Genomic DNA, 12,841 nt, shown 5'->3' on the forward strand with positions numbered 1-12,841 from the left:
GAGATGTTATGCACCCATCTGAGTGTGTGGCAGTTTAGGAGACACATGGAGATGTCTTGCACCATTCTGAGTGTGTGGCAGTTTAGGGGACACATGGAGATGTCATGCACCCATCTGAGTGTGTGTTCTGCTGTCTGCTAGACACGTGGAGACGTCATACACCCATCTCAGTGTGTGTTCTGCTGTCTACTAGACACACTGAGATGCCATGCACCCATCTCAGTGTGTGTTCTGCTGTCTGCTAGACACATGGAGATGTCATGCTCCCATCTGAATGTGTCCTGCTGTCTGCTAGACACATGGAGATGTCATGCACCCATCTGAGTGTGTGTTCTGCTGTCTGCTAGATACATGGAGATGTCATGCACCCATCTGAGTATGTGTTCTGCTGGCTACTAGATACATGGAGATGTCATGCACCCATCTGAGTATGTGTTCTGTTGTCTGCAAGACACATGGAGATGTCATGCAGCCATCCTAGTGTGTTTTGCTGTCTACTAGACACATGGAGATGCCATGTACCCATCTGAGTGCGTGATCTGCTGTCTGCTAGACACATGGAGATGTCATGCATCTATCTGAGTGTGTGTTCTGCTGTCTGCTAGACACGTTGAGATGTCATGCACCCATCTGAGTGTGTGTTCTGCTGTCTGCTTAACACATGGAGATGTCATGCACCCATCTGAGTGTGTTTTGCTGTCTACTAGACACATGGAGATGTCATGCACCCATCTGAGTATGTGTTCTGCTGTCTACTAGACGCATGGAGATGTCATGCACCCATCTGAGTGTGTGTTCTGCTGTCTCCTAGACACATGCAGATGTCATGCACCCATCTGAGTATGTGTTCTGCTGTCTGCTAGACACATGGAGATATCATGCACCCATCTGAGTGTGTTTTGCCGTCTCCTAGACATGTGGAGATGTTATGCACCCATCTGAGTGTGTGTTCTGGTGTCTACTACACACATGGAGATGTCATGCACACATCTGAGTGTGTGTTCTGCTGTCTGCTAAACACGTGGAGATGATATGCACCCATCTGAGTGTGTGTTCTGCTGTCTACTAGACACACTCAGATGTCATGCACCCATCTCAGTGTGTGTTCTGCTGTCTGCTAGACACATGGAGATGTCATGCTCCCATCTGAATGTTTCCTGCTGCCTGCTAGACACATGGAGATGTCATGCACCCATCTGAGTGTGTGTTCTGCTGTCTGCTAGATACGTGGAGATGTCATGCACCCATCTGAGTATGTGTTCTGCTGGCTACTAGACACATGGAGATGTCATGCACCCATCTGAGTGTGTGTTCTGTTGTCTGCTAGACACATGGAGATGTCATGCACCAATCTGAGTATGTGTTCTGCTGTCTGCAAGACACATGGAGATGTCATGCAGCCATCCTAGTGTGTTTTGCTGTCTACTAGACACATGGAGATGCCATGTACCCATCTGAGTGCGTGATCTGCTGTCTGCTAGACACATGGAGATGTCATGCATCTATCTGAGTGTGTGTTCTGCTGTCTGCTAGACACGTTGAGATGTCATGCACCCATCTGAGTGTGTGTTCTGCTGTCTTCTTAACACATGGAGATGTCATGCACCCATCTGAGTGTGTTTTGCTGTCTACTAGACACATGGAGATGTCATGCACCCATCTGAGTGTGTGTTCTGCTGGCTGCTAGACACGTGGAGATGTCATGCACCCATCTGAGTGTGTGTTCTGCTGTCTACTAGACACATAGAAATGTCATGCACCCATCTGAGTGTGTGTTCTGCTGTCTGCTAGACACATGGAGATGTCATGCACCTATCTGAGTGTGCGTTCTGCTGTCTGCTAGACACATGGAGATGTCATGCACCATTCTGAGTGTGTTTTGCTGTCTACTAGACACATGGAGATGTCATCCACCCATCTGAGTGTGTGTTCTGCTGTCTACTAGACACATAGAAATGTCATGCACCCATTTGAATGTGTGTTCTGCTGTCTCCTAGACACATGGAGATGTCATGCACCTATCTGAGTGTGCGTTCTGCTGTCTGCTAGACACATGGAGATGTCATGCACCATTCTGAGTGTGTTTTGCTGTCTACTAGACACATGGAGATGTCATGCACCCATCTCAGTGTGTGTTCTGCTGTCTACTAGACACGTTGAAATGTCATGCACCCATCTGAGTATGTGTTCTGCTGTCTGCTAGACACATGGAGATGTCATGCACCCATCTGAGTATGTGTTCTGCTGTCTGCTAGACACATGGAGATGTCATGCATCCATCTGAGTGTGTGTTCTGCTGTCTGCTAGACACGTGGAGATGTCATGCTCCCATCTGAGTGTGTGTTCTGCTGTCTGCTATACATGTGGAGATGTCATGCAACCATCTGAGTGTGTGTTCTGCTGTCTGCTAGACATGTGGAGATGTCGTGCAACCATCTCAGTGTGTGTTCTGCTGTCTGCTAGACATGTGGAGATGTCGTGCAACCATCTCAGTGTGTGTTCTGCTGTCTGCTAGACACGTGGAGATGTCATGCACCAATCTCAGTGTGTGTTCTGCTGTCTGCTAGACACATGGAGATGTCATGCACACATCTCAGTATGTGTTCTGCTGTCTGCTAGACACGTGGAGATGTCATGCATCCATCTGAGTGTGTGTTCTGCTGTCTGCTAGACACATGGAGATGTCATGCTCCCATCTGAGTGTGTGTTCTGCTGTCTACTAGACACATGGAGATGTCATGCACCCATCTGAGTGTGTGTTCTTCTGTCTGCTAGACATGTGGAGATGTCGTGCAACCATCTGAGTGTGTGTTCTGCTGTCTGCTAGACACGTGGAGATGTCATGCACCCATCTCAGTGTGTGTTCTGCTGTCAACTAGACACATGGAGATGTCATGCACCCATCTGAGTGTGTGTTCTGTTGTCTGCTAGACACATGGAGATGTCATGCACCCATCTGAGTATGTGTTCTGCTGTCTGCAAGACACATGGAGATGTCATGCAGCCATCCTAGTGTGTTTTGCTGTCTACTAGACACATGGAGATGCCATGTACCCATCTGAGTGCGTGATCTGCTGTCTGCTAGACACATGGAGATGTCATGCATCTATCTGAGTGTGTGTTCTGCTGTCTGCTAGACACGTTGAGATGTCATGCACCCATCTGAGTGTGTGTTCTGCTGTCTGCTTAACACATGGAGATGTCATGCACCCATCTGAGTGTGTTTTGCTGTCTACTAGACACATGGAGATGTCATGCATCCATCTGAGTGTGTGTTCTGCTGTCTGCTAGACACATGGAGATGTCATGCTCCCATCTGAGTGTGTGTTCTGCTGTCTACTAGACACATGGAGATGTCATGCACCCATCTGAGTGTGTGTTCTTCTGTCTGTTAGACACATGGAGATGTCATGCACCCATCTCAGTGTGTGTTCTGCTGTCTGCTAGGCACATAGAAATGTCATGCACCCATCTGAGTGTGTTTTGCTGTCTACTAGACACATGGAGATGTCATGCACCCATCTGAGTATGTGTTCTGCTGTCTACTAGACGCATGGAGATGTCATGCACCCATCTGAGTGCGTGATCTGCTGTCTGCTTAACACATGGAGATGTCATGCACCCATCTGAGTGTGTTTTGCTGTCTACTAGACACATGGAGATGTCATGCATCCATCTGAGTGTGTGTTCTGCTGTCTGCTAGACACATGGAGATGTCATGCTCCCATCTGAGTGTGTGTTCTGCTGTCTACTAGACACATGGAGATGTCATGCACCCATCTGAGTGTGTGTTCTTCTGTCTGCTAGACACATGGAGATGTCATGCACCCATCTCAGTGTGTGTTCTGCTGTCTGCTAGACACATGGAGATGTCATGATCCCATCTGAATGTTTCCTGCTGCCTGCTAGACACATGGAGATGTCATGCACCCATCTGAGTGTGTGTTCTGCTGTCTGCTAGATACGTGGAGATGTCATGCACCCATCTGAGTATGTGTTCTGCTGGCTACTAGACACATGGAGATGTCATGCACCCATCTGAGTGTGTGTTCTGTTGTCTGCTAGACACATGGAGATGTCATGCACCAATCTGAGTATGTGTTCTGCTGTCTGCAAGACACATGGAGATGTCATGCAGCCATCCTAGTGTGTTTTGCTGTCTACTAGACACATGGAGATGCCAGGTACCCATCTGAGTGCGTGATCTGCTGTCTGCTAGACACATGGAGATGTCATGCATCTATCTGAGTGTGTGTTCTGCTGTCTGCTAGACACGTTGAGATGTCATGCACCCATCTGAGTGTGTGTTCTGCTGTCTGCTTAACACATGGAGATGTCATGCACCCATCTGAGTGTGTTTTGCTGTCTACTAGACACATGGAGATGTCATGCACCCATCTGAGTATGTGTTCTGCTGTCTACTAGACGCATGGAGATGTCATGCACCAATCTGAGTGTGTGTTCTGCTGTCTTCTAGACAAATGCAGATGTCATGCACCCATCTGAGTATGTGTTCTGCTGTCTGCTAGACACATGGAGATATCATGCACCCATCTGAGTGTGTTTTGCCGTCTCCTAGACATGTGGAGATGTTATGCACCAATCTGAGTGTGTGTTCTGGTGTCTACTAGACACATGGAGATGTCATGCACACATCTGAGTGTGTGTTCTGCTGTCTGCTAAACACGTGGAGATGATATGCACCCATCTGAGTGTGTGTTCTGCTGTCTACTAGACACACAGAGATGTCATGCACCCATCTCAGTGTGTGTTCTGCTGTCTGCTAGACACATGGAGATGTCATGCACCCATCAGAGTATGTGTTCTGCTGTCTACTAGACACATGGAGATGTCATGCACCCATCTGAGTATGTGTTCTGCTGGCTACTAGACACATGGAGATGTCATGCACCCATCTGAGTGTGTGTTCTGTTGTCTGCTAGACACATGGAGATGTCATGCACCAATCTGAGTATGTGTTCTGCTGTCTGCAAGACACATGGAGATGTCATGCAGCCATCCTAGTGTGTTTTGCTGTCTACTAGACACATGGAGATGCCATGTACCCATCTGAGTGCGTGATCTGCTGTCTGCTAGACACATGGAGATGTCATGCATCTATCTGAGTGTGTGTTCTGCTGTCTGCTAGACACGTTGAGATGTCATGCACCCATCTGAGTGTGTGTTCTGCTGTCTGCTTAACACATGGAGATGTCATGCACCCATCTGAGTGTGTTTTGCTGTCTACTAGACACATGGAGATGTCATGCACCCATCTGAGTGTGTGTTCTGCTGGCTGCTAGACACGTGGAGATGTCATGCACCCATCTGAGTGTGTGTTCTGCTGTCTACTAGACACATAGAAATGTCATGCACCCATCTGAGTGTGTGTTCTGCTGTCTGCTAGACACATGGAGATGTCATGCACCTATCTGAGTGTGCGTTCTGCTGTCTGCTAGACACATGGAGATGTCATGCACCATTCTGAGTGTGTTTTGCTGTCTACTAGACACATGGAGATGTCATGCACCCATCTGAGTGTGTGTTCTGCTGTCTACTAGACACATAGAAATGTCATGCACCCATCTGAGTGTGTGTTCTGCTGTCTGCTAGACACATGGAGATGTCATGCACCTATCTGAGTGTGCGTTCTGCTGTCTGCTAGACACATGGAGATGTCATGCACCATTCTGAGTGTGTTTTGCTGTCTACTAGACACATGGAGATGTCATGCACCCATCTCAGTGTGTGTTCTGCTGTCTACTAGACACGTTGAAATGTCATGCACCCATCTGAGTATGTGTTCTGCTGTCTGCTAGACACATGGAGATGTCATGCACCCATCTGAGTATGTGTTCTGCTGTCTGCTAGACACATGGAGATGTCATGCATCCATCTGAGTGTGTGTTCTGCTGTCTGCTAGACACGTGGAGATGTCATGCTCCCATCTGAGTGTGTGTTCTGCTGTCTGCTATACATGTGGAGATGTCATGCAACCATCTGAGTGTGTGTTCTGCTGTCTGCTAGACATGTGGAGATGTCGTGCAACCATCTCAGTGTGTGTTCTGCTGTCTGCTAGACATGTGGAGATGTCGTGCAACCATCTCAGTGTGTGTTCTGCTGTCTGCTAGACACATGGAGATGTCATGCAACCATCTGAGTGTGTGTTCTGCTGTATGCTAGACATGTGGAGATGTCATGCACCCATCTCAGTATGTGTTCTGCTGTCTGCTAGACACGTGGAGATGTCATGCACCCATCTGAGTGTGTGTTCTGCTGTCTACTAGACAAATGCAGATGTCATGCACCCATCTGAGTATGTGTTCTGCTGTCTGCTAGACACATGGAGATATCATGCACCCATCTGAGTGTGTTTTGCCGTCTCCTAGACATGTGGAGATGTTATGCACCAATCTGAGTGTGTGTTCTGGTGTCTACTAGACACATGGAGATGTCATGCACACATCTGAGTGTGTGTTCTGCTGTCTGCTAAACACGTGGAGATGATATGCACCCATCTGAGTGTGTGTTCTGCTGTCTACTAGACACACTGAGATGTCATGCACCCATCTCAGTGTGTGTTCTGCTGTCTGCTAGACACATGGAGATGTCATGCACCCATCAGAGTATGTGTTCTGCTGTCTACTAGACACATGGAGATGTCATGCACCCATCTGAGTATGTGTTCTGCTGGCTACTAGACACATGGAGATGTCATGCACCCATCTGAGTGTGTGTTCTGTTGTCTGCTAGACACATGGAGATGTCATGCACCAATCTGAGTATGTGTTCTGCTGTCTGCAAGACACATGGAGATGTCATGCAGCCATCCTAGTGTGTTTTGCTGTCTACTAGACACATGGAGATGCCATGTACCCATCTGAGTGCGTGATCTGCTGTCTGCTAGACACATGGAGATGTCATGCATCTATCTGAGTGTGTGTTCTGCTGTCTGCTAGACACGTTGAGATGTCATGCACCCATCTGAGTGTGTGTTCTGCTGTCTGCTTAACACATGGAGATGTCATGCACCCATCTGAGTGTGTTTTGCTGTCTACTAGACACATGGAGATGTCATGCACCCATCTGAGTGTGTGTTCTGCTGGCTGCTAGACACGTGGAGATGTCATGCACCCATCTGAGTGTGTGTTCTGCTGTCTACTAGACACATAGAAATGTCATGCACCCATCTGAGTGTGTGTTCTGCTGTCTGCTAGACACATGGAGATGTCATGCACCTATCTGAGTGTGCGTTCTGCTGTCTGCTAGACACATGGAGATGTCATGCACCATTCTGAGTGTGTTTTGCTGTCTACTAGACACATGGAGATGTCATGCACCCATCTGAGTGTGTGTTCTGCTGTCTACTAGACACATAGAAATGTCATGCACCCATCTGAGTGTGTGTTCTGCTGTCTGCTAGACACATGGAGATGTCATGCACCTATCTGAGTGTGCGTTCTGCTGTCTGCTAGACACATGGAGATGTCATGCACCATTCTGAGTGTGTTTTGCTGTCTACTAGACACATGGAGATGTCATGCACCCATCTCAGTGTGTGTTCTGCTGTCTACTAGACACGTTGAAATGTCATGCACCCATCTGAGTATGTGTTCTGCTGTCTGCTAGACACATGGAGATGTCATGCACCCATCTGAGTATGTGTTCTGCTGTCTGCTAGACACATGGAGATGTCATGCATCCATCTGAGTGTGTGTTCTGCTGTCTGCTAGACACGTGGAGATGTCATGCTCCCATCTGAGTGTGTGTTCTGCTGTCTGCTATACATGTGGAGATGTCATGCAACCATCTGAGTGTGTGTTCTGCTGTCTGCTAGACATGTGGAGATGTCGTGCAACCATCTCAGTGTGTGTTCTGCTGTCTGCTAGACATGTGGAGATGTCGTGCAACCATCTCAGTGTGTGTTCTGCTGTCTGCTAGACACATGGAGATGTCATGCAACCATCTGAGTGTGTGTTCTGCTGTATGCTAGACATGTGGAGATGTCATGCACCCATCTCAGTATGTGTTCTGCTGTCTGCTAGACACGTGGAGATGTCATGCATCCATCTGAGTGTGTGTTCTGCTGTCTGCAAGACACATGGAGATGTCATGCTCCCATCTGAGTGTGTGTTCTGCTGTCTACTAGACACATGGAGATGTCATGCACCCATCTGAGTGTGTGTTCTTCTGTCTGCTAGACATGTGGAGATGTCGTGCAACCATCTGAGTGTGTGTTCTGCTGTCTGCTAGACACGTGGAGATGTCATGCACCCATCTCAGTGTGTGTTCTGCTGTCAACTAGACACATGGAGATGTCATGCACCCATCTGAGTGTGTGTTCTGTTGTCTGCTAGACACATGGAGATGTCATGCACCAATCTGAGTATGTGTTCTGCTGTCTGCAAGACACATGGAGATGTCATGCAGCCATCCTAGTGTGTTTTGCTGTCTACTAGACACATGGAGATGCCATGTACCCATCTGAGTGCGTGATCTGCTGTCTGCTAGACACATGGAGATGTCATGCTCCCATCTGAGTGTGTGTTCTGCTGTCTACTAGACACATGGAGATGTCATGCACCCATCTGAGTGTGTGTTCTTCTGTATGCTAGACATGTGGAGATGTCATGCACCTATCTGAGTGTGCGTTCTGCTGTCTGCTAGACACGTGGAGATGTCATGCACCCATCTCAGTGTGTGTTCTGCTGTCTGCTAGACACATGGAGATGTCATGCACCCATCTCAGTGTGTGTTCTGCTGTCTGCTAGGCACATAGAAATGTCATGCACCCATCTGAGTGTGTTTTGCTGTCTACTAGACACATGGAGATGTCATGCACCCATCTGAGTGTGTTCGCTGTCTGCCAGACACGTGGAGATGTCATGCACCAATCTGAGTGTGTGTTCTGCTGTCTACTATACATGTGGAGATGTCATGCACCCATCTGAGTGTGTGTTCTGCTGTCTGCTAGACACACTGAGATGTGACAGACCTGAGTGTGCGTTCTGCTGCTTCCACTTTACTCATACCAGCCTGGCTTGGCTGATAGAAGAGTCTGTTCATGTTAGCCAGCTCTACCTTGTCGTAGTCAAATAGTAGAAGCTAAGGAACAACAAAAAGGGTGAATGAGTGAGTTAATTTATAGCCACATCAGCAGTAGTTCAGCCATATGATGATTAGAACAAGTCATAGAGTACCGGTAGAAGCTGAGGAACAACAAAAGAGGTTCACACAGGTGAATGTTAGCTAGCTCTACCTCAAGTTATTGTTGCTCCTGGACTTCCTGGACTGTGTTCAAGCAGAGCTAGCAAACATTCACCCATTAGGACCTCTTTTTGTTGTTATTACTTTATAACTTATTGGGGTACACATTGAGGGTTGAAGTTATATTTCTCATTCTATGAGCCTGGTGAATTATTGCATGGTAAATAATTGCCACAGTACCTTTCCTATGCCACATCTGGCCAACATCTCTGCTGTCACACTCCCAACTCCACCAACACCAACAACAGCCACAGTGAAATCACGGATTTTCTTTCAGGCAAAACAAAGAAAAGTGTTGACAATTAACATTCATGGACTAGAACTGATTCCATGTTTCAGGCTCAACATTTTGGACATCACAATAAGGACTCATCGATGGACTCATCGATTCCTAAATGTTCATTTTAATGCTAGTATTGTATGTTGTTTAATGTTGCACTCAGCAATATTCCAGGTATGTGATGGTGGTCTGTAAATAACTGAGTCAGGACCAGAAAATCTAGTGACGCATATTATGGGCTCAATCCATGCCGTTGGGCTACGATGACATGCAATCAAGTCACAGAGTCTGACCATTCAATCCATTTTGTTGGTACGAAACATGTGACCTCAGACAGCATGTGCAAGAGGTGGTATGCTTGATTTACCATTGACACTCAAGACTCAGTTGTGAGAGAGTCAATACCAAAGGAACAACATCCTTGTACCACTCACGATGCCATTTGCAGAACATGTCAGGCAAGGTTCAGAACTCCAGATAAGCTTTGATTTTGATTGGGTATCCACAATTTTAAGCAGGAATTCAAATATTTTTTACCCACCTGTTTCTTGACATTTGGGTATTTTAACTTAAAACCTGTTTCATAACAATCCCTTTAATCACCTAAAACTATGTGAATAGTAGTATATCCTTCTGTGTCTGCCTGCGGCTCCCTCTCGGGGAAGCTATTTTGGTTTGCTTTTCTGTTTGCAAAAGTAAGCATAGTAAGAAAGACGCTTTTTTGAATCACCAATCAGCAACTGTCTAGGATACAACATGTACATAGGGAATCTCACCCGAGTGTCTTTTGATATCAAATATATCAACACAAGTTGATAAAAGTGGGAAAACTCAGAGGTTTGTCGAGGAGTTATCCACTTTTTTTATATGACATCAAAAGACATAAGGGTTAGATTTTATGGTGATGTGGCTGTTAACCTTCCAGCGCCTTCTCTGGTTGTATACTCTCCAGAGAGCTGAGAATGAAAATCAGTTGCTCACAGATCCATTGAGGGTAATAATGGTGTAGAGGTTTCAGCATGAACTGCTACATGGAGGCTAGCACATATTATAAGTGCACATTATTATATTTGATCTTTTCATACCTTAGATTTGAATAATTTCTGTAAATGAGCATCATTAACAGAAAGACAATTTGCGCTGTCGTTTCATCTCTAGCACCGTGTGCATAATAAAAAAAAAAATCACCGTCATTCGCATGAAAAAAAAGTCAAGAAGCGGGGTAACCACTTTACTAATCTCACCATATTTCGTAATCTGTAGCATTGTATAAAATATGAGTTACACGATATAAAAGCTGAGAGTGATTAGAGTGAAGATGGTTATAATTTTGATTGTGCACACTCAGTGTTTGATATCTTAATTTACAGTTGAATTGGGACATTTTTACAGGACCATATATGGTCCCGTGGCAAAAAGTACTGCTAACAGCTTCAGCAGCCGAGCCATTAGTGATGTCATTTGATCGTGATGTCATGGTAACCAATGACGTCACAATGGTCTACAATGAAGATATCGCTTGATCTCATCCAAGCATATCTCCTGTGGGAGCCAGTGTTGGGTGATAAATTGACTAGGCATGATGTGCTTTTCAATTGGCATCAATCAGTATGCTTGTCGCACAAGCTTTTCCGAATGTAACTGTCGGTAAGTGAATTTCACAATCAGCTGATACACAATCATTTTATCTAAAAGTTTAATATACGCATGGTTTTATCTAATAGTTGTAATTTACACATTAATTTTATTTCAATAGCGTATTTTTAGTTTTTGCTGCATATTTGATATGCTAGGATTTTATTTGTCTGCATATTTCAATTTATTTAATGTGTATTTTACGCCAATACGCAGCTCATCTCCAGCTCTGAGGTTTCATTTTTTAAGATGATAATGCACATGCTCATCGTGCCAGGATTCTGACCTGATTACTCCTGACATCTCTGACAGTGCTACCGATATGGACGTCATGAAATTATTCACTGATGATTGTTATATTGAATCGTTGTGGATGGTTCTTTTCCTATCTTTTAGTCAACAAAATATAAACCCCGAGTTTGGTTATTAATGGCATTCAGTATATAACACATGGTGACCATGGTAATGCTGGCATTTTGCTCTTTGAATGAGAGGTCAACAAACTGTCTGAAAACACCAAGGTATTTACAAGCAATGTTTGTTAATTTTAATACTTCCTGTATGTTTTTGCTTATGGCACAATAAAGTAGGGAAATTAACACAGTTTTAACAATGTCAGACAAAATGTTTGACATAAAAACACAAAAGATAAATAAGCATTTTGATCTGTTCACTTGATCATTTGCTTGTCAGGTGAACACCCGACATAAGGTGAGCAAGGGAGGTTTTCACCACTCTCAGTAAGTACATGTAATATAATTGTTTCATAGTATCAAACATCTTCCCAAAGCAAAGGAGTTAACTTACTGTAAATGTCCAGTCTCCACCCGTGCCAAACAGGGCTGGAATTATGGAGCTATATATTTTGGCTGGACTAACGAGTCTATGCAAAGTCCACTCACTCGAATTTGTGCAACAAAATCGACAAATGGTTAGTAAACCGCCGTGCAGATTTCGATAGATTGCAGGACTTGCAAAGCATGTGTACTGCCAACTTGGCATCAACAGATATTTCAGGTTTTTATTCAAGGTGTTCACGTGATTTGATGCACTTCGTGAAGTAAGACCTGTTTTATCACAAAATAGATTTTGGTTATCGATCAGATTGTCTTGACTGGGCACAACCATTTTGTTTGAAGCAATGCAAGTGATATGAGAGGTGGAATCTGATTGGTCAATAGGAGGTACATAGAAAGGACATAACTTGTTATAGCCACTGGTGGCGCTACGATCGAGCCCAGAAATTCCAGTCTAGTTTTAATAGACAGTTACCTCCCTTGCCTGGGGGAAATGAGTATCAAACACCTTGAATGGTTTCACATCATCAGTCCAATGGAGCATACATACCTCATAGTTATCAACTATGCCCATTCTTTTCAAAGCCATCAAGCGACTGAAAAATAAGAAATTATATGACTATCTACATACATAATAGGCACATAGAAATGATTCATGTTATCTTCAATGATTTTCTGGCCTATCAGCATGATAAAAACTAAAGGGACTGGTAACTTATAGGGCAAATGGGGCATGTCTATGCAGTGGAAGACGATGGCATCTCCTCTCTGTGATGTTTACCAACCACAAGCAGTCAAAGATGTTGGGAAGAGGTCAACTTCTGGGCTTGGATAAAGGTGGCAAATCCACCGAAAAAATTGT

General features: G+C 45.2%; 1 protein-coding gene across 2 annotated transcripts in view; it reads right to left on the reverse strand.

Moving 5' to 3' along the window:
• LOC124119775 (ubiquitin-like modifier-activating enzyme 5) overlaps positions 1 to 12,841 on the reverse strand; it is a 61,830-nt gene that overhangs the window by 42,326 nt on the left and 6,663 nt on the right. For both annotated transcript variants that reach the window (XM_046482408.2, XM_046482409.2), the window contains exons 2-4: positions 12,530 to 12,575; positions 9,448 to 9,537; positions 8,996 to 9,105 (exon numbers count right to left, since the gene is read on the reverse strand). In XM_046482408.2, the coding sequence (XP_046338364.1) occupies positions 8,996 to 9,105; positions 9,448 to 9,537; positions 12,530 to 12,575 (246 nt within the window). The remainder of the gene's footprint in view (positions 1 to 8,995; positions 9,106 to 9,447; positions 9,538 to 12,529; positions 12,576 to 12,841) is intronic.

Source organism: Haliotis rufescens, unplaced genomic scaffold, assembly GCF_023055435.1.
Source record: "Haliotis rufescens isolate VD_foot unplaced genomic scaffold, xgHalRufe1.0.p SCAF_4, whole genome shotgun sequence".
Lineage (NCBI taxonomy): Eukaryota > Metazoa > Mollusca > Gastropoda > Lepetellida > Haliotidae > Haliotis > Haliotis rufescens.